This window comes from Peromyscus californicus, unplaced genomic scaffold (assembly GCF_007827085.1).
Source record: "Peromyscus californicus insignis strain IS unplaced genomic scaffold, ASM782708v3 Scaffold_9__1_contigs__length_137607984, whole genome shotgun sequence".
In the NCBI taxonomy this organism is placed as follows: Eukaryota; Metazoa; Chordata; class Mammalia; order Rodentia; family Cricetidae; genus Peromyscus; species Peromyscus californicus.
In genome coordinates, this window is record NW_026294617.1 from 86,393,096 (window position 1) to 86,420,691 (window position 27,596).

At 43.0% G+C, this 27,596-nt stretch overlaps 1 protein-coding gene across 1 annotated transcript; it reads left to right on the forward strand.

Moving 5' to 3' along the window:
• The first annotated feature begins 913 nt into the window (after nt 1-913).
• Psma5 (proteasome 20S subunit alpha 5) lies at nt 914-27,268 on the forward strand. The gene is made up of 9 exons (XM_052731138.1): nt 914-1,056; nt 4,421-4,487; nt 12,561-12,687; nt 15,684-15,751; nt 16,878-16,985; nt 17,124-17,182; nt 18,604-18,706; nt 21,256-21,342; nt 27,029-27,268. Exons 1-9 carry the CDS (start codon nt 1,028-1,030, stop codon nt 27,104-27,106), a joined length of 726 nt encoding a protein of 241 aa, XP_052587098.1. The 5' UTR covers nt 914-1,027; the 3' UTR covers nt 27,107-27,268.
• Nucleotides 27,269-27,596: the final 328 nt, after the last annotated feature.

Consider the following 27,596-nt stretch of genomic DNA (forward strand, 5'->3'; position numbering starts at 1 on the left):
ATCTAGAACGCACCTCCTCCTCAAGACTGGGGTTCAAACCAGGGGTTTAAGCATGCTAGGCAAGTACTCTGCCACCGAGTTACATTCCTAGACAGCCACGACTTCTTAACCGCCTATCTTTCTTTGACATAATTCATTTACAATGTTTCTAAAAAGTTCTCAAGCTGCTTTTCTAACCTTAAGAAAAGGAAACAAGAAGCACACACACCAAAAGAAGTTACTCATTCTTCACGGAAAAAGCAGTGACTAATCTAAATCTCGGGTCCTGAGCTCTGGATCTTTGGACCTGAAACTTGGATAGCTAGTGGTGGTGGTGGTATGCGTGTGAATCCAGGGACAGCTTGGTAAAATAACCTTACCTGTGCAAGAATCTGAAAAACTTCCTTGCAGACTAGAGTCTATCAACTTTTTAAACTTTTTTCAACAACAAGCCAGGCTGGCAGAAGCGCCGGGCGTGCGGGTGCAGTCTCTGTACTGAGGCGCACACATCTCTGCCCAAGTCAAAGTCCTCAGCAAAGCCGGTTCCGGGTGTCACAGAGCCGGGAAGACCGTGAAGAGCTGGGTCTGCGAGCGCGAGGAGGAAGAGACCCGTGTCCCCGGCTGCAGTTGCGAGAGCTGGCAGGACTTACGTCACGACCCCGACAACCCAACTATCAATCCGAGTCTTGCAGCTGTCCATCTCGCAGCGGGCTCAACTTCTCTGAGCGGTTCACTCTCACCACTTGCCTCGAGTCCCAGCGCCCTTAGCAACCACCGGAGATGGAAAGCGGAAGGGCGCCTTGGTCCCGCCCTCCCCGCCTTAACCCAGGTCCGGCGAGGAAGCGTGTCAGCCCAATCACCGCGGCGAGAATCTCGATCATCCAATAGAAAGGAGGCACGAGAGGCGGGCTAAAAGGGTCGCGTGCGCACGCGCAGACCGGAGCAGGGTCCCTGGTGCTGTGGCGGTGCGGTTGACTAGGGTGCTACCTGGAGTCGTGTGGCCCTTGAAAACCCCGCGTATCCACCGCTGCCTCCTCTTGTCCTCGCCATGTTCCTCACTCGGTCCGAGTACGACAGGTTCGTACGGCGGGGAGCTGCAGGGTCTAGATTACGGTGGGCGGGCCCGGCGCCCGGGCCGCGGCCTTGGTTCTGCAGTGTCATGGGGCGCTCCGGGAACCCAAGTCTGGCGGGACCCGGGGAATCTGGTTCCCGAGGCGCCGGGCGGGATTCCCCAAGCTGGACTGGAGCGGATCGGGCGCACTTGTCCTACCGCTGAGTCACCGTTAGTCCTGACTCCCTGGGGAATCGAGAAGCTGGGGTTTGTGTTTGGGGCAGGCGGTGGAGAGGGGTCCGGACTCCGACCTTTAACCTGCGGGAGGATTAGGAGGGTCACCAGCTCTGCGTTCATCTTTTCAAGCTAAGTATGACTGCTTAAAGAAAAAAAAGGTGAAATGAGGTGCCTTGAATAAAAAGCCACCAGAGACTATTGAATGAGTTTGTGGAAGAAGACATGCTGTGCTCTACATTTTTGTCTTTTCAAAAGCGCGAAGGCAGTTTCAGCTGTGCCGGATACATTGCCTGCAGTCTGGTTTTGTAGAAAACAGAATGTAGAGTGGTTCTCAGAAGAGTTGTAATATGCTGATTCCATTTGAAACCCCCCCCCCCCAAAAAAAAAGTTGAAAGCGTTATTGTAGTGTTCTGTTGAAGGCCAGATGTTTTGTAAAGTCAAAGCTGTGTGATTGTGTTTATTAAAACAATCATTAAAAACAAAAAACTTTCAGGTCTTGGAAATGCTAGCTAATACTGCTATAAATGCTGTAGACATTTTAACTTTCAGTTTCTGTTTTGGTTAGTTTTGCAAGCTATATTAACTTCCTTTAAAAGTTAGGGAAAGCAGACATTTTCTTTGTTCCAGGCTGTCTGAGAAATTGCTGGCAAGTATATATTGATCCTGTCAGAATTGTAGCACCTTGGATGGCCTTTTTCATCCTTTTGCTGACTCATAGAAGATATGTGTGAAGTTTTAAAACTACTTCCTGCTGTCAAGTAAAATGGTCGTTAACACTTGGCTTCCAGGGTATTGAAGAGAATCATCTTTAGGTGGTTCTACAGCAGTGAGCAGTGAGCAAAGTCAAGGTCCTTACTCCCCTGTTTAGAAGAGTAACTAGTATGAGAGAGAAGATGCCATTGGAGGAGTCTGAGAGTGTCAGAAGTTCTGATGGGAGGTTGCATTCATTGTTAGGGCTGGGGAGCACTTCACAAAGAAGCTGATAATTCAAATGGGTCCGGAGAAAGTAGAATCTTAATAAATCAAGACCAGGAGAGCCAACAGCTTTGTTGGATAATAAAGTATGGACAGAGGAGGGCCAGTGGAAAGGCATAATGCATATTTGAAAAGAGTCCAGTCTGGTTACCACAGATGTATGATGCATATTATGGGGCTAGTGAGTGATACAGGAAAACTGGGATGGTGCCAGATGCTGATGGCTTTAATAGAATGTTACGGATTTGGGTCTCTGTAGGCAACTGTGTGCTATTAATTTTTTTTCTTTTTCATCTTTTTAAAAAATGAATTAAAAAATTGGGGCGGGGGAGTGCGTGTACTTTTTACATGCCTGGTGTCCTTTGAGGCCGGAAGAGGGTGTTGGATCTCCTGGAACTGGAGTAACAGATGGTTTTCAGCCACTATGTCAGTGCTGGGAATCAAATCAAACTCTTCCTCTGGAAGCCCCTGGAAGCCCCTAGCCATCTCTCCAGCTCTCTTTTTGGTCTTTGTTGTTGTTACTTTTTAAAGACAAGGTATCATTTATAGCCCTGGGTGACTGAGCACTTACTGGCCAGCCTGAGCTGGCCTTTAATTTGTGGCAATCCCTTCTGCCTGGGTGTTCTGAGTTCTGGGCTTATATTCATGAGCCACTGTGTCAGGCGTTAATGTTTTCTTTAAGAAGTTGCCTCCTCACAATTGTTTTTATAAAGATTAACCGACTGGATTAGAAGAACAAGTCACCAGTTAGGCTATTGCAATAGTTAGGTAAAAGGTGACAAGGACATCGAGATGGAAGTGATGTTACCATAAAGGAGGAGTTGATAGGAGTTATGGCAGCGTGTGGTAGGAGAAAGGAGAGGGTAGGGAGTAGTGAGTCAAATCATTCAGAACATTCGGTCCTAGAGCTTTTGACCCCAGTTTTCTGTCTGTGATTTTTAGACTGTTCTTCAGAACCTTGGACTTCCTTCTGAGCGGCTTTAGTGATATTGATTGAGGATCAGATGAGGAACTGGATAGTGAGATTCTCTCCTTCTCATTTAGTGAGAAGAATTGTTAGCAACACTGTAGTAGAGTAGTTGAAAGCTTGGTGTTTGTAAGTAAGAATTCGTGAACTCTGATTCGAGTTCTGCTTCTTTCATGCCAAGTAGCTTTGAGCAATTTATTTGAACACACACACACATACACAATTTCTTTTGAAGAAAAAATTTAAAAGTTTTGGTTAAAATTTGAGAAAACTGTGCTGTATGCACACTGTTGAGAAGTTTAGAATTCATAAATTAAGGCGTGCAATCATTTGATCATTTGTATTCGTTCATTCAAACTTTTTTTTTTTTGGTTTTTCAAGACAGGGTTTCTCTGTGTAGCTTTGCGCCTTTCCTGGATCTCGCGCTGTAGACCAGGCTGGCCTCGAACTCACAGAGATCCGCCTGCCTCTGCCTCCCGAGTGCTGGGATTAAAGGTGTGCACCACCACTGCCCGGCTCATTCAAACATTTTTAAATTAAATGTAATTAATTACATTTTTAAATGGTAATTGTGTATGGAAAGCTTCTATAGCTAACAGTATGTTAGGTGCCTCTTCTCCACAGGGATCACCAACACACTGGTACAAACAAGAGGGGCATATTTGAGAGTAAAATAGTCTGGCCTGTAATCGGCATGAGTATCTGTTTAGTAAGGAAAGAGACAGGCTTTAGTAACTGTATGGATCTTAGTCTGTGGTTAATACAATATCTCATAGGTAGAGAAATGTACTTTTAACTGACTCCTACAAAAATAGCAACATCAAATGCACATAATAGGAAGAAAGGAAAGGGGGAAAAAAATGACATTTTCTTGGAAATGGCCTGATAGCTTTGGGGCATGAATTTATCAAAGGAATTGATAGGTTGGCTCAGAGTTCATTCAGGTTGATTCAGGTCACCTGCTTTCATTTGATCCGTTTGGTTAAGATTTTGGTTAGTCTTGGGAGTAGGGGCGAGGCATTCTCTGCATAGATTTGAATGCCTTGAAAACACCAAAAGATTGAAAGGCTTGCTGTGGACAGAGTGATGGGCAATTTGCACATACCCCCGTCAATCTGAGCTAGTTGGTAAGGAACTTCGTTCCACTGTCTGTATCCTTCTGACAATTTCTAATACCGTTTTTGTTTTGGTTTTTTGTTCTTTAATTGCAGGGGAGTGAATACTTTTTCTCCTGAAGGAAGATTATTTCAAGTGGAATATGCCATTGAGGCTATCAAGGTATAGTAGCAAGTAAAGGTTTGGAAATTTCGTAACAGCCCTCACACGTTGTTTGCTAGAAGGACATTTGGGATAAGTGTGTTTTAGCCGTTTTTTTTTTTTTTTAGAAAATATTCTTACATTCCTTTAACCAACTACTATTTTTGTAACAGTTTTCATTAATACTATTTTCGAGGTCCATTTTGAACAGATAACTGCTTCATAATTATGTGAGTTTTTTTCTTCAGTGAGAATGGAGGGACATGGTTTTGTTTCACATCTTGACTTTACAGAGGAATGTAGAAGTCCAGCGTTCGCCCCTGTGTTTATATGTGTGTATGAGCAGGCATGTCTGGGCCAAAGGTTGACGCTGGGTGTCCTCAGTTGCTCTGCCATGTTTTTTGATACAGGGTCTCTCACTGAACCTGGAGCTCTGATTGGCTAGACTAGCTAGACTGACAACCTCAGACCTTCTTTCTCTGCTGTCCCAGTGCTAGGATTACAGGGTATGCTCCTGCACTGGTTCTGGGACTCAAACTCTGGTCTTCAAGGCGTGAGTGGCAAACACTGCCAACTATGTCATTTCTTCAGGCCCTGCTGCCTTCTATATTTTGTTTTCTTGAGCAAATCATATAACTGATCACCTGCAGTTTTGTTGGTAAAATTATGAATTTGTAGTAGATACTGGGGACTAAAAGGAGGTGTGTCCTGTAATCTAGAAACAAAATCAAATGTAAAGGGCTGAGAGTATAGCTTGGTTGGTAGAGTGCTTGCCTTGCATGCAATCTCTAGACAGACGACAGACAGACAGACAGACTTGGTAGAGTGCTCGCCTTGCATGCAATCTCTAGACAGACAGGCAGGCACACACACACACACACACACACACACACACACACACACACACACACACCCAGACATGTAGTTCACACTAGTATTCTCAACATTAGAAGGCTACCTGTACCTGAAGTTAGAACTAAGTATGTGGAATTATGAATCACTTAAATAGCTTTTCCTTTGGTAGATAGTTAAGAGACTGTTAGAAAACCAGGGTTGTAGGAAACATGAATATCTGTAATCTTGGAATGAAGTATTGAAAAGGAATGCTTAGAAGAGAGAAAGAAAGAGATGTCCTGGTCCCAAACTAGAAAATGTGCTTTTGGTTTCTGGGGTAGCTCTACACAGTAGGTCCAATTCCTCTAACAAGGCCTGGGAACCACGGAAGTGGTTTGTCTCTTAACCGCATGCTTGCATCGTCTCGCTGTCACCAAACAGTGTCTGTCTAGTCCCTTCTGTTTGTATAGTTCTAGTGCCATAATGCTGTCTCACAAAACTGCTCCTCACTGGTGGAAGTGCTTGCCACCAAGCCTCACCACCTCAGTCCCCAAGTCGCACGTGGTGTAAGGAAGGAACTGAGTCCCTCAGGCTGTCCTTTGACTTCTGCAGTTCCCCAGCACACACTTGTATTTGCACACAAACATGACACATAAATATGATTAAAGACATTTTTTTAAGAGATAGCTCATTTTGTTGGAAACAGTTCATGATGGAAAACTATTAGCTTTCTGGAGTTTCTCCAGCCTTCTGGAGTTTCCTTCCATGGGGCTTAGTTTGCTTTTGAACCACGTACTTCTCTTTCTGTATTGAAAACTCATGAGTATGAAGTGCTAAGCTATCAGAATTCAAACTGTAGTATTAATTTGTGCTTCATCCTCGACAACAGTTCTGCTTAAGGCCAAGAGCTGTCCTGCTTTAAAAGCTCTTTAGGGCTAGTAAGCTTTAGGTTATCTAGAGATAATGAGATAGTATTTGATCTCCGTAATCCTAGCTGGGCTAGATAGTAATGTAGCCTATAGTAGTAAGACCCAACCATTATGAAAATTCAGGTGCTTTGGAGTTTAAATAACCTGCTTGTTGCTTGTTGCTTTGGTGTCTTCTGAGAAGCCTGTGAGAAGGCAGTTTGGTTGCTGTATGGCTTGGATAGCATGAGAAGACCTAGAGAGTGGGGTTGTGAAGGTAGCTCACTCAAGATGTTTGCCATGTAAGCACGAGGGCCTGAGTCTGGGACCACAGCACCTACATGAATAGCCATGGGGACACACCCTTTGCACGTGCACATCAGGAGAATGACTAATAATTCTGGCTAGAAGTGATGAATCATTTGGAGGTACTTTATAAATAATGCAGGGTGGGATATAACCAGCAGTGGTAGGGAATGTACTGTTAGAATAGGTTTCTCAAACCTGTGATAATATCAAAGTTATCATCTTAAGCATCTGACACTGGTTGCATTGCTGAGTTATATTCGAGGAATCGTATACAGATGCAGTTCAGAGGTACCCTTGTCTCCTCTACCTTTCCTCAGTCTACAAAGGTGGTTAGGAGGAGAAATTTAGGCAGAATTAGAGTATAAAGATACATTGGAGAGTATAAGTGAAAAAAATCTTGAACTTTGACACTGTGTGTGTGTGTGTGTTTACACACGTGTACACAATCTGGCGTGTATGAAGTTAGTGGACCACTTCCGGGAGCTATTTCTCCTTTTCCCATGAGGTACAGGAATTGAACTCGGGTTGTCAGGCTTGTGTGAGGGTCTTTTACCTGCTGAGTCATCTTGCCGGCCCTTGATGTATTTTATAAAATAGCTTGTCTCAGAAATAGTGACCTATTATTATTATTATTATGAAATTGGAATCCAAATTGAGTAGACTGACAATATGTGTTTGTGCTGTGAAAGCAGGTTTTCTACATGATTGAACTGAATAACTTTCCAGTGTGGGGCCTTCTGGTGTGGCCACTACTGGTTAGATGCCAGTAGCACTTGCCGGCAAAATTGTGTAGACTTTGTTGAATGTTGGTGGGGGCAAGAGAGCCCCCATTTGAGAGTTGCCCCACTAGAAAAATTTAGAAGTAGATGGGGATTTGGCTCTGTCTTGTGCAGTTGAGGATGCAGGATCCTCAATAAACAATTACAAGTAGATGCTGTGGATGTAGTCAGTGGTAGAGTGCTTGCTAGCAGATGAGAGGCCCTAGGTTCAGTCTGTGCCCAAATTTAAAAATTACGGCAATTAGGGAACACGTAAGTCTTATATTTAATTTTCTGGGCAATGGATTCATATTTATTAAAACTGTTATTATTTTAGTTTTTCAGGGTATGCACCTATGCAGTTTTAGAGTCAAAGGTAAAATGGCTGTATAAATTGTGTAATAAGAACAGCAGTCCCTTAGGCTTGTACATCTGTTCTCAGTTTCCCAGAGGCGGCACTTTAAACTCTTTTTTCTTTTCTAGATTAATTATATTTTTTTATGTGTATGAGTGTTTTTACTTGCATGTATTTGCACCACTTGTGTGCAGTGCCTTTAGAGGCCAGAAGAGGACACCAGAACTCTTGAGATTGTAATTATAGATGTCTATGAACCACCCACCACGAGGGTGCTGCCAACTGAACCCAAGTCCTCTTCAAGAGCCAAAGTGCTCTTAACTGCTGAGCCTTCTCTAGAGCCCACTTCAACTCTTTTATTTGATAATGTTCTTGCCATCCACCGTGTATTTAGAACACAGGCATTGTTAGGCATTATCCACACCTCTTTCATTATGTGAAAGTCTATTGAAGATAGACTTCGGCGATTTTCTGCCTATCTGTTCTCTGCCCACCCACAGTTGCCTAGAGGATTGGGAATAGTGAGTTGGGAATAGTGAATACAACCCTCCCAATAGATATCTTACACAAAGCAATTTCTGTAAAATTAATGAACAGTTGTGTTAATAAAACTGTTCAAAATGGTTGAGCCATTTTGTGTTCTGTGATTATTTTTTCATTCCTGTGGCCTTTACTCCCTGCCTCCTCAAATAGGGTTTTATGTATCTCAGGCTATCTTCAAACTCGGTGCCCCTCAAACTTCTGATCCTCCTATCTTTAACTCCTGGGTGCTAGGACTGTGTGGGCCATAGGATCTGGTTTATGTGGTGCTAGAGTGCATGCTAGGCATTCTATCACTTAGCTGTATCTCAGCTTTTCTTTTGAGCTAGGGTTTCACTATGTAGCCTAAGCTGCCTGGGACTGGTATCTTCCTCCCTTCATCTTCCCAACAGCTAGAATAAGAGGCGAAGATCACCAAACCTGATTTGAACATTTCTTTCTTAAGGGATAGAGCAGTAGCTATGAGAATACCTTGTCCATAGTATTGACCTATGGTTTTTCTTTTTCATGAATCTTTTTTTTTTGTTTGATAAAATTATGGTAGTTTTGTGTGGGATTATAGTTCTGATATATTTCTTAGTGTGAATTTTTGCCAGATTGTAAAAACTACTGCTCTAGAGAGAAGTGCTCATTTCAATATGTTTCTGGCTCCTGCCTTTGAGATCTAAGTAGGGAAATAGCTTGAGATTCTTAATATTGACTTCATATATTTCTACTTACTTACTTGGTTTTCAGTAATAATACTCAACCCTTTGACTAGGCTTAGAGCTCCATGATCCAAAGACTGCTTTACCTTTTCCATACAATAAACCTAGGGTCTTCTGCATGAACAGTGGGGAGAGAAGCCATTTAGCTTTTCAAAATAAAGAAGGTAGCCTGGGATCAGTTTCTTCTTTCATTTCTGGCAGTACTGGGGAATGGACTCATGGTCTATGGTGTGTATTCTACCATTAATCAATAGCCTCAGTTCCCCTTTAGTTTTAGTTTTGGTTTAAGACAGAATCTAGCTGAGTGTGGTGGTGCACGCCTTTAATCCCTGCAGTTAGGAGGCAGAGGCAGGTAGTGCTCTGAGTTTGAGGCCAGCCTGGTCTACAGGGAGTTCCAGGACAGCCAGGACTACACAGAAATCCTGTCTCAAAAAAATGAAAACAAAGAAACAGAATCTCACTAAATTGTACAAGCTGGCCTTGGACTCAGTGTGTAGCTTAGGCAAACCTTGAACAAATGACCCTGTTTACTCAGCCTTCCCAGTAGTTGGGATAATAGGCCTGAGCCACCAAACTTAGCTGGAGTCTGCTTAAAGCAGACATTAAATTGTTTTACATCTTTTAGCTCTCCCTTTTTGTCCACATGCAGAGGTCCTAGTCACCTACATCTCCTTCCCAGAAGTGTCCATGGTAAAAATCAGGTTAATTACCACTTTCTTTTAAGCGTTAGAATTTTATTACTGTTTTCCCATTCTCTTTGTCCTAGTGGGTTTATGTCTGTTTTAGAAGGCCTTTATTTATATTCACAGATTTGAGGAAGAAGTAGAGCTTATGTGTTCAGTCAGCATTAGTAAGAAGTAAGGGCATTCTCTAGTTACAGAAGAGTTTTTGGCAATCTATAGTTTCACAGGTATCCTTTGTTTAAAAAAAGGGGGTAGTGGTGGTGGTAATGAAAGACTAAGGCAGGGGAATCATAATTGTGAGTCTAGCCTCGACAACCCTATCTTAAAACCAAAACTAATTGACTAAAATGAAATAAGAAGCTGGTATACATTAATGATACTTCTAAATAAAGTTAGAATTGTATAAATTTGAGAGTAATATATATGTATGAGACATGACGTACTCATTAGTAATGATTGTCAACTTCGCAGGATCTAGAACCACTGCAAAAGCAAGTCTCTGGGGCTTCACAATAAGTTATGAGGGAGGTGGCAGTCTGTGGGCTTTGGTCTTGCACTTCATAAAAAGAGAGAGCTTGCTGAGCACTGGCAGTCATTGCTGTCCTTCCTGAAGGTGTCTGCAGTGTGACCAGCAGCCTCCTGTTCCTGTCCCCACGCCTTCCCCACTGTATGGACTGTATCCCTCCATCTGTGAGCCAAAACAAACCCTTCCTCCTTCCCCACTGTATGGACTGTATCCCTCCATCTGTGAGCCAAAGCAAACCCTTCCTCCTTCCCCACTGTATGGACTGTATCCCTCCATCTGTGAGCCAAAACAAACCCTTCCTCCTTCCCCACGGTTACGGACTGTATCCCTCCATCTGTGAGCCAAAGCAAACCCTTCCTCCTTCCCCACTGTATGGACTGTATCCCTCCATCTGTGAGCCAAAGCAAACCCTTCCTCCTTCCCCACTGTATGGACTGTATCCCTCCATCTGTGAGCCAAAATAAACCCTTCCTCCTTCCCCACTGTATGGACTGTATCCCTCCATCTGTGAGCCAAAGCAAACCCTTCCTCCTTCCCCACTGTATGGACTGTATCCCTCCATCTGTGAGCCAAAATAAACCCTTCCTCCTTCCCCACTGTATGGACTGTATCCCTCCATCTGTGAGCCAAAACAAACCCTTCCTCCTTTAAGTTGCTTCATGTCGGTGCTTTGCCAGAAATACTTTGACAACATTCAGTCTAAAGATGTGTTAAACTCCAGGCAGTGATGGCCCATGTCTTTAATCCCAGCACTCGGGAGGCAGAGGCTGGTGAATCTCTTCGAGTTCAAGGCCAGCCTAGTCTACAGAGTGAGTTCCAGGACAACCAGAGCTGTTACACAGAGTAACCCTGTCTCCAAAAACAAAAACAGACAAAGGCATGTCAAACATGCTCTGTGTGTGGATTCATGGAGGAGTTAGAAAGATGGGTCAGTGATGAAGAGCTCTTACTGCTCTTCCAGAGTTCAGTTCCCAATACTCATGTTGGGTGGCTCAAACTGCCTGTAGTTCTAGACCTTGGGGATCTGATACCTTCTTCTGGCTTCTGCAGGCATCCTCACTAAGTGCGCGCGCGCACACACACACACACACACACACACACACACACAAAAGAAAAATAAATAAAAATGAATTAATTTTTTTTTAAAGATCCATGGAATCCTGTGGGTCTCTCTCTTTTTTTTTTTTTTTTTTTTTAACAATAACAGGCTTCATCAAGTCTGATGCTCACAGTTGACAGGCCATTGTTTTATAGAACTAAGAAGATACAGTGGGAATCCAGGGGATAAAGAAAGCATGGTCTTAGGAGGCTTTAGGATAGTGGGTAAATTTGGAGAGGCAGAAGGAAGAATATATTCCACAGGAGACAGCTTTAGGAAGGGTAGTAGTGTTACTGATAATATGCCTTGAGGGTTGAGCACTTATGGGTTTGTCATTTAATAGTGATAAAGTTGGAGGTGAAAGATTATGATTATGAGAAGCTCGTTTGGTTTTTAACTTACAGGCAATACAGAGTATCAGTTCTTGAGAGAAATATAGTGAAAATAGCATTTTTTAAAATCTGTATCAATAAAAGATATATTCAGATCAAGAGACTTAAGATGAGACAGAGATGTGGAGTGTGGCTCATGATTTGGGAGGCAAAAGCAAGCCTGATCTACGTAACAAATTTCAGTCCGGCTAGAGTTACATGATGAGGCCTTTTCTCACAGGAGAGGTGTGGGGAGGCTATATGACAGGAACAACACTTGTTTATTGCGGGGTAGGCACCATTTTCTTGATGCAGCTATTATGATTGTCTTCATTTTGCAGACAGAAAATGGAGGCACACAGTGATGAGGTATGCGGGGGTGACTGGAGTGGTGATGTGGAGGTGAAGAGGTGAATTCACTGTATTGTGGACTGCTGGTGACTTGGATTAAGCTGGTACTTTACTGTGCTTATTGAGCATGGTGGTCCTTTCTCTTCCTGTTCTTTTTTCCTCTTTTTCTTTTCCAGAGATGACATGGGTTCGGGGAGCATAACCTATTGGACAGACCAATATATAGTAGAGGTAAAAGCCACGAATTCCAGGGAAACAAAGATAAAACCCAGAAAACAAACTATGACTAGAACTGTAGAATTCTTCCTCCCAGTATTAGTGTTAGCATGCATCATTTTCCAGATGTGCTCAGACCTTACTGGATACCCCACCCCATTTTTGGTACTGGGGACTGAACCCAGAGCCTTACTCATTCAAGGTAAGCACTCTGCCATGGAGCTTCCCTTGTTCCCCCAAGTCCCAGACTTCCTCTTCTAAAGTACAGAATTTTGTAAATGCCTTTGCTAGTCACAGAACAGTATAGTGTTTATTAGGTGCTCTCTGTTCTTCCTGTGTCCTAGGTATGGATGACTGAGCTGCTTGTGAAGGAGTGCAGGGATTTCTTTGAGCTGTCCGTTGTAACTGCAGCATGCCTTTTGTTTGTTTGTTTGTTTTAGCTTGGTTCTACGGCCATTGGCATCCAGACATCAGAGGGTGTGTGTCTAGCTGTGGAGAAGAGAATCACCTCCCCACTAATGGAGCCCAGCAGCATTGAGAAAATTGTAGAGATTGATGCACACATAGGTAAGTAATAGGCGAAGTTATAGGATCTGGCATGGGTTTATTATCTTCTGTGATCCAAGGGCGGTTCACATGGTAAATGGCTTATCTTCTGATTCACTGTTATTTTCAAGGCAGGAGGCCAGTGTACATAAATTTAGGCAGTAGAGCAGTCTCAGGACTTACTACGCTTAACCTACTACCAGAAATTCTTTTCATCTTCAGATTTGCTGTATTTTACTTTTTGCAGTGCTTGGAATTGAACCCAGATGCTCTCATGCTAGGCAAGCATTCTACCGCTGAACTAAAACCCAGCCTTTGGCAAATATGATGATATTTAAATACATAAAGATTGGCTCCTAGTCGAGTTCCAGAGATGGCCATGTTACCCTGGTAGTAAGCTAGCTGGAGCCGAGATAGTGTGGAAAGTTGTAATGTCCACTGAGAAACAGTAATTCTCAAAGATCTTTGGAGAGTTTAAGGTTCAGAGTGTTACAAGAATCATACAAACTTTGACCAAATCAACCCTATTCCCGTGTGTTAGATTTAATTGTTTTTCTCCTGGCCCCCTTCTTATTGTTTTTTTCCTTCTTTCTCTGGTCTTTAGTATAATTTTCTTGCTTTGGCTCTTGACAATGTAGCATTGAAAGATGTGTACTTTTACATTTTACTGCTTTGTGTTATAGTTGGCTATCCAAATTTGCTTATCTTATTTACTCAACCCAATTAATACAACATTTGCAAAATAATTAATTGCTTAAAGGCCATAAGAACTAAATGCCATGGTAGCTGTGGGAGCTTAGTATTTTCTTTCATAGCTAGAGAAGCAGATTCTACAATTAGAACATTATGTCTGCTGTATCTCAGGTCAACTGTCTTTTGGAGGTAGGTCAATGTCACGTCATTCAAAGATAGAAAACAGTATGCCAGACTCCATGGCTATAGACAGGAGGCAGACATGGTACTTGTCCTCCAGGAACAGGTGGTCTTATTTGTGGTGGTGCACAGTGTGTGTTCAGGGTGTAAAGGAGGAAAAAGAGTTTTGTCTGGGTTCAGTGGTGATGGGTATTAGTCACTTTTTCTACACTGTGACCAAATGTCTGCCAGTTTAAGAGAAGGAACCCTCCTTTTGGCCCACTCACAGTTTCAGAGGGTTCCCTGTCATCGTGGTGAAAGCATTGTGAACATCTGTGTTTGCATCATAGTAGACCTGGAGTAGAGAAAAGAGTGCTGGTGATGGTCCCTGGCTTTCTCTTTATTCATTTTATTCTACCTATGGCCCTAGCCCAGCTACCCACACTCTAATGGGTCTTCCCCGTTTAGTTAATCCTTTGGAAACACACACACACACACGCACACACACACACACGCACACACCGACACACCAGGAGGTATTGTCTCAGTCTCCCCTGTGATTCTAAAGCCTGTCAGTAGAAAGTGAAGATTAACCATCATGGTTGAGCTTGCCAAGCCTGGCATTGTAATTCCAGCTGCTGGGAGGCTGACAGCAAGACTTCAGCCAGTCAGGGTTTCAGAATGAATTTAAGGCTAGTCTGGGCAGTTTAGGGAAGACTCTGTTACAAAATAAAAAAATAAAAATAGGGCTGGAGATGGATGTAGCTTAGTGGAAGAACATGTGCTTAGCATGTATAAGACCTTAAAAGCAAAGCTATCTGCTATAAAAAGAGATGAGTCTGGAAGTCAGAGAATAGAAAGCCCCCACCCCCACCCCCCAATCCTGCTAAAGGGCTTGGACTTTACTTTTGCATTGCTAGGAAGGGATCCAAACAGTGAGACACTGCAATCCCAGTAGAATTTTAGAATATGCTCATGATAATTTCTGAAGGTAGGTTGATGGGGGCTTAGAATGGAGGCAGGGGAGTCAACAGTTAAGAACATTTTTAGTGTAGCACTCAGGAGGCAGAGGCAAGTGGATCTCTGAGTTTGAGGCTTGGTTGGTCTATAAAGTGTGTTCCATGACAGACAGAGCTGTTACACAGAGAAACCCTCTCGAAAAACTTTAAAAAAAAAAAAAAAAGGCCCCTGTGTAAGGATGACATGTAAATTCATAAAACGTTTTACAAAACAAACAAACAAAGAAAAAGAAAGAAATTTAATAGTTCAAATATTTGGTCATCAGTCAAATTATGAAATTCTTCAACCAAGGCAGTGGCCAAAAGAGAACTTGGGATCTGATTGGTTGTGAAGGCCAAGGAAGACAAGGGTTCCACAAGGGAAGTGGGTTGAAACAGTGGTATCCAACTAGATGGACTGACAGTCATTTGACTTTGTAGGTCTGACGCTTTGGAGAGAAACCCAGACTGAGATTGAGATTTGAATCATGGCGTATAAGTAGCAATTACAGCCATTAGTAGTCTTGGCACATTCAGCCATTAGGCAACTTTCTAAAATAACAACTTGCTTTGTTGGAGTAGGGAACTGAAGAGGCTCTTGATGTTTTCCCGAAGTCTTCTGCTGCAGTCCATAGGGAGATAGTTTCTTCTTGGGCTTGGCTGTAGTGTTTGCTTAGCTCAGAAGTGCGTCATGGGGCCAGCAAGGTGTCTCAGTGGGTAAAGACACTTTCTGAATAAACCTGATGACTGGGGTTCTATCCCTGGAACTCATGTAAAGGTTGTCCTGACCTCTCCGTGTGTACTGGCACATTGCACCCACTCTCATACACACTAATCACATACACACAGATAGGCCAATAAATGATGAAATAGATGTTAAGTGCATCGTGCTCTATAACATTTGCTAAGGGGATTCTTTGGCTGCAGTCTGTGGACATTCGTGTTTGTCTGGCTTACTATCTGGACTTGACTGTAAGCATGGTTGGTTTTCTATTTGTGTGATCATTATACCTATATTCGGTGGTCATCCTTTCCCGTTTATTCTGTTGGGTTGATTGCTGTGAGATTGTTGCCATGGTTCCAGGCCAGATTTCTAGTATTTACTTAGTGGATGAAAAGTTCTAGAAGGTTTTTGGCCGATCGGTCACTGTTGCTTTTACATTACAGGTTGTGCCATGAGTGGGCTAATTGCTGATGCTAAAACTTTAATTGATAAAGCCAGAGTGGAGACACAGGTAAAATCAGCATCTTCTCTGCTTTTTACTGGTGCATGCGCTCCTTGTTTAATGATGATAGAGCTACCTGGGTTACATTGCAGGTGTCTGTGTTGCTATTAGACATGGTTCTTGGGAGTATTTTGGGTCATTTCTCCTGCTACAACCCTCGGGACTTAGGACTTAGCTCTCCAGACATTGCAGCTTAAAGCAGGCTCTAGTCAGTATACCCTACAGTCTCTTGCTTCTTCCAGGTTGACCTTACATAAAGCATGCACTGTATCCCCTGATTGGCTTTCTGTGGAGCATTGTGGTGGGATGTGGTCATAGTAAAAGGCCTTTTCTGCCAGGCTTATAAAATTGTTCTCATCTGGTAAGCAATGATTTGTACCAGGTGACATTTTAAGAATGGCGATTTTCTTTAATAAAAGAACAACAACAACAAAAATACAAACAAATCCATGGGTATCTGGTTTGATTGTAGCAGGGTAGTATAAGAAAAAAAAGTGATTGCAAGGTAGAAATTTTTGCACTTATTTTCTCGCTTGTTCTCCATTTAACATAAACTTAACAGGATAAGATGAGTATTTAAGGAAAACTGACACTTGGTTACTAACATTGACTTTGTAGAAGGCTAAACTTGCCGCTTTACTTTAGATGTTAAGCCTAGTTTTCGAGGGTAGCAGCCTCTAGGTCATCTTATTTCCAGAGCTTATCTGTGTGCACATGCATGTGCTCGCTCACTCTGTCCTCTTCTCCCCTTCATTTTCCCCTGCCCCCTCTTGAGACACATTCTTTTTGTGAACAGCCCAGACTGGCCTTGAACTCATGATCCTTCTGATTGAGTGGATCATGGGCATATACCGTAGCACCTGGCAATCAGAGCTGTTCCCCTCTGATATAGTCCAGAGTATTCAGTGGCTAGTATTAATCAAGAAGAAAGTGTTGATCTGGGCAGGTGATCTGTCTAGAATCCTAGCCCTTGGGAGGATTGCAAGTTCCAAGTCTGTCTGTGACACATAGTGAGACCCTGTCTCGGAAACAGAAAGAGGCATGCGAGCCTTTGCTTTCAATTGGTAGAGAGGTGGTGAACTGTTTGAGTTTCCTGCTTCTCAGGAAGCAGTATTACTCTTTGCCCTTTTTCTAGAACCATTGGTTCACCTATAATGAGACAATGACGGTAGAGAGTGTGACCCAGGCTGTGTCCAATCTGGCTTTGCAGTTTGGAGAAGAAGATGCAGATCCAGGCGCCATGGTGAGTTAGTCCAGATGCTTGTGTTGAGCCTGCTTGCTATCCTGTAGGACTGAACGTGTTTGCCCTCTGCACATGTTTTCCTGGGCTCTCGTTCTCATTACTGGTAGCCTCTTCTAAATGAATTCTTTTTGGTTCTAGTCTCGTCCCTTTGGAGTAGCATTATTGTTTGGAGGAGTTGATGAGAAAGGACCCCAGCTGTAAGTACCATTCTTTTTCCCCCTGCTTTGGGAGTGTGTGTGTGTGGTGGGGGGTGATTATTGTGATTTGCAGTGTGGTCTACTGAAGAGCTGCAAAGAGTTAGAGCTATAACTCGATTAGAGTGCTTGCCTATTATACACAGAGCTCTGGGTGTCAGCCCATCACCACACAAAGCCAGTGTGCTAGAGCACGCCTACATTCCTAGGACTCTGAAGGTGTAGGCACGAGGATACATTTAAGCTTGTCCTTGGCTACAGTGAGTTCCAGACCAGTCTTGAGCCACTCTGTTTTAAAAAGGAGAGAAACAACTGGGTGGTGGTGCACATCTTTAACCCCAGCACTCAGGAGGCGGAGTTTGAGCTCCCTCACCCCTGGTCTACAGAGTGAGTGAGTTACAAGACAGCCAGGGCTACATAGAAACCTTGCCTTGAAAAGCCAACCAGCCAACAAACAAATAAATAAATTAAATTTTAAAAAAGTGAAAAGAAAGAAGCAATTATTAGGAAAAAGTAGGGCTTCTGAGTCAGTGTTTGTGTGCTGTTTATGTGAGAATTAGAGATCCATGAAGAACCTCTGCAGAACCAATGCTAATTCTCAGAAGAATTAGAAGTTACCTTATTGCTACTACCATCTGATCTTCATTCTCACCTTGGTGTATCAAAGATAAGACGATTGACATAAATACCGTGGTCGTTCTGTTCGCGTCTTAGGTGTGCATAAGTGCCATGGTTATGTATACTCACCCTGTCATTCTTCTCTCCCAAAACCCTGAAGAAGCCAGTGATTTTCTTAACCAACATTTTCTTCTTTTTTTTTTTTTGTTTTTCGAGACAGGGTTTCTCTGTGTAGTTTTGCGCCTCTCCTGGAACTCACTTGGTAGTCCAGGCTGGCCTCGAACTCACAGAGATCCACCTGGCTCTGCCTCCTGAGTGCTGGGATTAAAGGCGTGCGCCACCACCGCCCGGCTCATTTTCTTCTTTTTTAAAATAAAATATTATTTTAAGTGAATTTTTTGGTTAGCACACAAAGTGGGTTTCATTGTGACATTTCCATGTGTACGTGGATGTATATATCGTTAATAAGGACCTTTAAAAGAACTGTTTCTCAAAACAAAAGTTTGAGGAACTGTGCCTCTGTACTGCAGTAGCGTGTCCTGCTGCAGGGTGAAATGCTTAGACTTCTTAAATCTATTTTTTTTTTTTTTTTCTTCGAGACAGGGTTTCTCTGTGCAGCTTTGCGCCTCTCCTGGAACTCACTTGGTAGCCCAGGCTGGCCTCGAACTCACAGAGATCCGCCTGGCTCTGCCTCCCGAGTGCTGGGATTAAAGGCGTGCGCCACCACCGCCCAACTGCTTAGACTTCTTTAGGTGAGGTGTTTGTGGCATAAAATGCTTCTCTCTTAACATTGTTGTCCTTTTCAGGTTCCATATGGACCCATCTGGGACCTTCGTACAGTGTGATGCTCGAGCAATTGGCTCTGCTTCAGAGGGTGCCCAGAGCTCCTTGCAAGAAGTTTACCACAAGGTAATAAACTGTTCTCACAAATTTCATCATCACTTTTTAAGTCAGTGTTTAACTTCTCTGTAATTAAAACTATAGACCTTAAGAGTTGTGTTCTAAGTTTTGAGAGTTGGGTCACCTTGGAATCACAACCTAAAATAAGACATGAAACTGATCGATTTATTAACGTCTGCCTCTGTCTCCTGGGTGTTGGGATTAATGGCATGCACTGCCAACCCAGTTACATGTTCACTGGAATAGCACTTTGAATTACCATCAAAGCTTTTCCTCTTGGGCCTAGAGAGATGGCTCAGCAGTTAAGAGTACTTACTGCTCTATCAGAGGACCTGAGTTCAGATCCTAGTACCTATCTGGTACTTGTAAGTGCCAGTAATGCCAGCTCTAAGGGATCTGACACCCTTTTCTGGCTTCCATTGGGTACCCACACACACAAATGAGATCACTTTTTAAACAGGGCCTTTCCCTTCCTTTCACAGCTTGCCTAACTGTTTAGCACAAGAGGCCTAGCTTTCAGCCTAACTCAAATTTTGATAAACTATACTGAGCTTTATCATTTTTAGTTTTTGGTTTAAAGTGAGAGTCATGTGACTTTTCCTTTTACTGGTATCTTAGAAGTCATTACAGTTATTAATTGACCTCATTTGAGTGTTATTGCGTCTTGGAATGTAGAGAAGCCCCAGAAGAGATGGGCTGTAGCTCAGTCAGAGACCTGCTACATTTGTTAACGTTAGCATCGTCTGTGAGGCTGTGGCACTCCAGAACAATTACAGCAAGAGCATCAAAGGTGACTTGCTATGTTTCAGGGACCCTTCTTAGTAAAGTCCTTCTCTTGTAAGCGTGATTCCCCAGAACCCACATTAATAAAAGCTGGAGAGATGCCTCTGGTTAAAGAACACACTGCTCTTACAGAGGACTGGAATTTGGTTCTCAGCACCCATGTCAGGTGACTCACAGCTACCTGTAACTCCAGCTCCAGGGGATCTGACACCCTTTCTTTGGCTTCTGTGGGCCTCTGCACTCTTGTGTATACCCACACAGAGACATACATCATTAAGAAAAAGGGAGGGGCAGCCAGGCCTTGTAAGACAAGCTTGTAACCACAGTGCTCGGAGGCAGGCAAAGACAGGTGGATCACTGGGGCTCACTTGCTAGGCAGCCTAGCATACTTGGTGAATTCCAGGCCAGTGAGAGCCTGGTTTCACCAATTTTAAAGGTGTCTGAGGACTAACAGAGAAGGTTGTTCTCTGACCTCCACATGCATGCACACACAACCCTACCCGCCCCCATGAATCTGCACACACATGAACATCACACACAAAGAAAAGAGAGGGAAAAAAGGTGATAATATTGAGGGTAAACCAGGCGGTGGTGGTGGTGCACGCCTTTAATTCCAGCACTCAGAGGCAGAGGCAGGTGGATTTCTGAGTTTGAGGCCAGCCTAGTCTACAGATCGAGTTTCAGGACAGCCAGGGCTACACAGAGAAACCCTGTCTCAGATAACAAAAACAAAAAAACATAACAACAACAACAAAAAAAAAAAAACAAGAAAGAAATTGAAGTTCAAATTATTGTGAGAATTAGAAATAACACAGAAACACAAAATAATTTTCTGCTTTTAGAAAAATTTCACCAGTAAGCTTGTTGAGCACAGGGTCACCACAGACTTACAGACCTGACAAGTGCAACAAAAGAAAGCACAGTGAATGCATGCCCTTTGCCTGGAATGCAGATCTTGCCTGTGCAGGAAATTAGGTGTTAGTTCGCGTCCTAGTTGGTGCCTGTTTTCCATTTATTTACTTGGGTGTGTGTCAACCTGACACACGTTAGAGCCGTATGGAAAGCGGGATTTCAGCTGAGAGAATACCTCATCAGACTGGCCTCTAGGCAAGTCTGTAGGACATTTTCTTGATTGGTGTGGGAGGGTCCAGCTCGCTACGGGTGGTGCCATCTCTGGGCAGGTGGTTCTAGGGTCTATAAGAAAGCAAACTGAGAAAGCCAGGAGGAACAAGCCAGTAAGCAGCATTCCTCCACAGCTTCTGCTTCATTTCCTGCCTCGACTTCCCTCAGTGATGGAGTGTGACCTGAGAGTTCTAAGGTGAAATAAACCCTTTCCTTCCCAAGTTGCTTTTGGTCACGGTGTTTATCACAGCAATAGGAAACTTAAGACAGGTAAAATAAAATGAAAACTGAATTTTCTGAATCATTGGATTGCCTTTTTAGGTCGATTAGGCATTATTAGAATGTTACCCAGGTTATGTTACCTTTTAAATCAAGAAATTTAATAAACACTAGAGATGTACAGCCTTTTCCTCTTTCTCAAAGATCATTTACCATGTAAAAGTTAGTAGCTCAAAGTAGGATACTGTTCTTCTGAATGAGTATATTCTACTTGCCTTATACTTGAATATTTATATTATTATATAGTGTAGTACATTATACAAATTTAGATGTAAAGTTTACTAATACTGGCCAAGCTGCTTCTTCAGAGAGATGAGGGAGAGGGCTGAAGGAAGGGATTATGTTCACTAACAGCTCATCTCATTCTGTTCAAGTCTATGACACTGAAAGAAGCCATCAAGTCTTCACTCATCATTCTCAAACAAGTCATGGAGGAGAAGCTGAATGCCACTAACATAGAGGTACTTTCCTGCTTTCTGTGACTTTACAGGTGTTGGAGCTCCACTGGTAAAGACTGAGGAGATCCAGAAAACCAATCTGAGTGCGCTGTTCTTAGGTCATGAGAGCATTTGAGTAATAATTAGTGTTAGTGAGGTGGTGGGAGCCAGAGTACAGTGAATTTAAGAATGAAGAGAAAACAGGGTTCTTACGACTGATAACATGAGCAGAAGGCAGTACTAAAAAAAAACAAAAAGAAAAATTAATGTAGGAAGTTGTAAAAAGGTGAAGACAGTACAAATACAGTGTTTCAAAAAGTAAAATTAATTCATCATTGTTCTTGAGACCCCAGTATATGGGCCCCAGCTTTGTTTTACGTAGTATGCCAGATGCAGGGAAAGAATGTAGGAAACCCAGTCCTAGCTAAGCACTGTGCTGTGCAGTATAAGGAGCACACAGATAGTTAAGGTGTGGGCGGAACTTCTGATGCAGTAAGAACAGATTTCCATGTGAACCTGTGACAGAGTAGGGCGTTAGGAAAGCATCCTGGAAGAGGCGCTGTCTGGAGGAGGGAGGCGAAGGATAACCCAGGAAAAGAGAATAATCGCATAGGCGGTGGGTCAAAGGACTGGGACTGTGGGCACAGCTCAACAGTAGAGTGAAAAGTAAAACTCAGACAGCGTTTTCTCTTTCCTTTTCTCTTTTTGCTGGGTTGTAGAATAGAGGGGTGGCAAGTAATAAAGATTGGGAAGCACAGATCCAATTCTGTGTGATCTTCGTTAGGATGTTCAGAGTAGCTAGGGAAGGTAATGATGAGTGCACATGAGGTTTGGAGTGAATGGAGAGAGATAGCGTGTGTTTGCCTAGGGATTGCTAGGTTGTTTGCCGAGTGGGTGAATGCTGCTGAAATGAAGGAGAATGGGCGCTATTGGAGTAGAAGACGTTACAGATAGGAAAAAAGGAAGGAGGAGGAAAATGATAGCCAGACTGCACTTAAATACTAGCTTAGGCTAGAAGAGAGGTTATCCTGAGAGACATAATATATATGTCTATTTCTGTTTTTTAAAAAAGTTTAAAACGAGAGCCAGGTGGTTGTGGTACACGCCTTTAATCCCAGCACTCAGGAGGCAGAGCCAGGCGGATCTCTGTGAGTTCGAGGCCAGCCTGGGCTACAGAGTGAGTTCCAGGAAAGGCGCAAAGCTACACAGAGAAACCCTGTCTCGAAAAACCAAAAAAAAAAAAAAAAAAAAAAAGTTTAAAACACACTGGCTGTTATAACTAATACTATAATCACAAGTCAATATTAAACCAAATCAGCACCAACCAGGATGTTTGCTGGGTTGAGTGGTAGGATTAACCCTGAAGGAAGGTGGATTAGTTACAGATCAGCATGGGGAGTCTGGGAATCTTGTTGGTTTCATAGGCTGCCACAAAAGGGGCAAAGCTGGGTACTAGAAACAGGTCCAAGGAATCCAAGGGACTGGCTGTCTTTGAGTAGAAGTAGGAAGGAGCTTTAATATGGTTCTAGAATTTCATGTAAGTGGGGTTGCATAATGTGTGCTCCTTTGTGTCTTAATTTTGACTCAGCATAATTTTGAAGTTCACCTGGTTGTATCAGTTGTCTCTTAGATTTTATTGCTGGGGGGTATTCCTTGAGCCTACTTTATAACATGTATTGCTAAGTCTTTTTTTCCAAACAGAAGCTATATTCAGTATCTTGTCTCCTTACTCATTCCTTAGTCATTACCATTTATTTCTGCTTTTTATTTCTCGAGACTGACCCTTGCTGTGGTAACTCCTGCTTGTCAGTATTTCCTGACAACTCTAGAACTCTCATTTGACCATCTAATACTGTCACCCTGCTTGACAGTCCGAAATAAAACCATTATCTTTCCAGAAAAACCACTTCCCCTTCCAATATTTCTTTTTTTTTTTTTTTTTTTTTTTTGGTTTTTTTTTTTTCGAGACAGGGTTTCTCTGTGTAGCTTTGCGCCTTTCCTGGGACTCACTTGGTAGTCCAGGCTGGCCTCGAACTCACAGAGATCCGCCTGCCTCTGCCTCCCGAGTGCTGGGATTAAAGGCGTGCGCCACCACCGCCCGGCTCCCCTTCCAATATTTCTAATCCTGGTTGATAAGAAGAACCATTGTGCTTGCCATTCACAGCAGAAACCTGGAAGACTTTGACCTCCTCTCTTGTGGCCAGATCTAGTCTCTGCTGCCTTATAGGGAACTGTGTTGATGGTTCTTCTCCATCCCAGTGTCTAGAGCTTTGCCTTCTTAACGGCTGCTGTATGATTGACGTTTGGACCCAGATCTAATGTTTAAGTCCTTATACTCAGTCACTGAGTCACTGACTCAGCCCAGCTGAGTTTATAGGTGTGTTCCACCACAGCTAAGGTTCTAGACTTTCAAACTGCTGTATGCCCTCTTCATCCCCTTTGTCTAATTGTCCATCCCACCTGTCCTTACAGAAATGTCATGGTCGTGTTTGTATGCATTTGCATGTTCAGCCTGCGCTTCCTCTGCTTGTCTGTCCAGTTAATATACAGCTCAAAAGTGTCCTCGTTCTTGACTCCTCCTGGGACCTTTGGGCCTCTCCTTTCCAAACACTCAGCGTTATTCTAACAGTCAGGTGACATTGAGAGCCTCTGGCACCCTTAGTAAGCGAAGAGCAGGACTTTATCTCTAGTCCTGTTTTTTAGCACCTATAGCTAGCATTGTAACCCCTGGATTATTGATAAAGAGAGAAAACATCTGCATACCTGCCTCATGGAGGTTTTATAAAAGTAAAATAACTAGAAAACAGTCTTATTCATTATGTAAATGCATATCATTATGCGAATGATATGGGTTATTTTTACTTGCCTAGTGATGAGTAATTTCCTGAAGGCAGTGCAGGGTTCAAAACCCATTAGTGTTCATTTACCTCCTGGTTCTATAGGATTTTTTTTATTCAGTTTGCCCAGTTACTGTTTTTAGCCCCTGTAAGCTTTTGGGAGGATTACCCCTGGGACATGCATGACCTCACAAAACAATCCTGTAGTCTTTTTTTGTTTTTGTTTTGTTTGTTTTTATTTGCATTGGTGTTTTGCCATGGGTAATTGTCCCCTGGAACTGGAGTCACAGATAGATGTGAGCTGCCATGTGGTTGCTGGGAATTGAACCCAGGTCCTCTGGAAGAGCTATCAGTGCTCCTAACTGCTGAGCCATCTCTCTAACCCCCAATCCTATAGTCTTGATTCCATTTATTGATACTGCATCTCTGTCCTCACTGACATTGCTCAAGAAAAGATATACCTTAAGAGAAGTGGGAATTCTATTTATATTTATAGTACCGTTATAATAGAACTCATAGGCTATATGAACTAGAATACATTGCTTAATATGTATTTTTAAATATATTTGAAGTTCTTCAGACATTTTCTGTTATTGGATATATCTTTTGGGAGAATCTACTAGGCAGGCTTTGTGATGAAGGCATTTATTTTAATCTTTTCCCAGATCAGAATGTTAGATGTCTTTCCCCCCAAATTTTACTTATTTAGAAAGAATAATAATTGTAGAACTAGACTGTGCTAATTTTGTCTGCTAACTTCCAAATAAATCCTATTTCTAAATGCTGTAGAGTGGGGCTTGGAGATAGCTTAATCAGTAAAATACTTACAGAGATCGATTCTGGTCTTCAGAATCCATGTAAAAATGCCAGGCATTGCTGTGTTTAGGAGGCAGAGATAGGCAACTCCCTGGGGCTCACCCGCCAGCCAGCCTACTTGTTGAGTTCCCAGCCAGTAGAGTCCACATCTGAACAACAACCAGGTAGACCGCAGTCAAGGAACAACAGCCAAATTTGTCCTGTGGGCCTCCATGTGCACATATACCTGTTCACATGTACAACATACACTGTGTACAGTTTTAAAATTTAAAAAGACAGAATGGAAAAAATGACATTAAAAACAAGCACAGAGGCCTGGAAAGATGGCTAGCAGGTAAGAGCACTTACTGATCTTGCAGAGGGCCCAGGCTTGTTTCCCAGAACTCATATGATGGTTTACGACTGCCTGTAACTCCAGTTCCCGGTGATCTGACACCTTCTGGCTTCCACGAGCTCCTACACACATGTTGTGCCCATGAAATCATGCAGGCCCCCACACATTGGCTTAAATTTTAAAAACAAATCCATCTTTAACCACTGGCAAATGTGAATGGACACCTGTTTGTCAGGGCTGCCCCGTCCTGGGGTTTGTGCTGCACAGAGATGATGCTGTCACTACATCTGGAGTGTAGTGCTTGTTTGGGTTGGTGTTTGGTCTGCACTACCAGTCTGGTTATCACCGATCAGAATGATTTCCCATGTAGTGCTGCTGGAGTCTTTTTATCCCCTAAACAACCTTTGCCACAGAGGCAGCTGTAGAGAAAACATCCAACAGTGATAGCTAACAGTTGTTTGGTCTTTCTAACATTCTAAACACTTTGCATGGATTAACATTTAATCCTCACTGCTACTTTATGGATATTTAGTGTTCCCATTTTACAGGTGAGAAAATAGAGACACAGGCTGGCCAAGTATTCCAGTGTCACACAAGTTCACTTTGGAGTTTACAAATATGCCTTAAATGTATTTCTTTGGGGCTGAAATAGTTCAGTGTTAGGGCACTTACCTAGAGTATGTTGGACCCTAAGTTTGATTCCTACATTCGTGTGTGTGTGTGTGTGTGTGTGTGTGTGTGTGTGTGTGTGTGTATACACTTATTTTATTTTCTATGTGTAGTATGTGCAAAGGCAGGCAGACATACCATGGTACATTTGTAGAGGTCAGAGAACTTTTATAGTCAGTCTGTCCTTCCACAGCAGGATCTGAGGATCAGAGGATCAGACTCAGGCAGTAGTCAGGCTTGGGTGACAGGTGTCTTCACTCCCAAGCTATCTTGTGGGCTGGACTGTACTTTAAATATACTCCTAGGGCCTGAAGAGATGGCTCAGCAGTTAAGAGCACTGGCTGCTCTTCCATAGGACCCAGGTTCAATTCCCACACCCACATGGTGGCTCACAACCATCTGTAGTGGGATCCGATGTCCTCTTCTGGCTTGCAGGCATGCCTGCAGACAGAGCACTCATATACATAAAATACATAAATAAATCTTTAAAAAGAACTGAATTATATATTCCTATGTATAATGAATAACACATACATACATATTCATTCATTCCTGAAGGAATCTAGCTGAAAGCAAATGTACTGGCGCTGTGTGGTTTTTTTTTTGGGGGGGGGGGTTGAGACAGGATTTCTCTGTGTAGTCCTGGCTGTCCTGGAACTTGCTCTGTAGACCAGGCTGGCCTCAAACTCAGAGATCCACCTGCCTCTGTGTCTGGGGTGCTGGGATTAAAGGCGTGCGTCACCACCTCCGGGCCTGGCTCTGTGTACTTTGCTGCTACTTTTGTAATGTTACTGAAGTAACTTCAAGAGGTAACCGTGGTGTCAGTTTGGGTAACTGTTAGGTGGTGGATTAACCTCAAAATAGAAAAATTGGTCAATACGAATTTTTATTTTGGAGTCAGAGTTATTTTAGGGACCTGCTGCCTGTAAAGGATACCCCAGGACAGCAGATCCTTAGTTCCTAATGAACAGCTGCCCCACCAGCACTCTGACCAAGCCAGGGCCATCAGCAAGGAGCCCAGCCCAGCTTACTAACCCTTTCTGTTTGTCTGCAGCTCGCCACGGTGCAGCCCGGTCAGAATTTCCACATGTTCACAAAGGAGGAACTGGAGGAGGTGATCAAGGACATTTAAGGAGGAGCCGTCCTCAGACATCTGTGGGACACTTTCGGTTCTCCTAATCGCCCTTAAACTTGATTTCCAGCTCTTAAGTCATGGAAAATATTCAGTATATGTGTGTTTTTTTATGATGTCTGTACATAACAGCAATTCTGAAATAAAAAATTTTAAAATATTTGTTCATAGTCTGCTCTTATAATTTTAAGTGCTTAGGTTGGTAGGCAAAAAGGGTAGTGATTAATACCCCTGTTTTGTGAACATGACTGTTCTAAAATTATTGCAGTGGTTCTCTGCAACGTCAGCTCTAGCAGTTGGTGCTAGAGATGAATTCAGACTAGTCCAGCACCTCCCAGTGCTTTGTAGATGTTAATACCACTGTAAATCCATTGTGGTCTGGGTGTCTCTTAAGGAAACACACTCCTGTTGCTTCCTTTCTATGAAGACACTGCTCATTGACCATCAGAAGACTGTCCTGGGGGCCTCCCCAAAACATTGATGAGTTAGG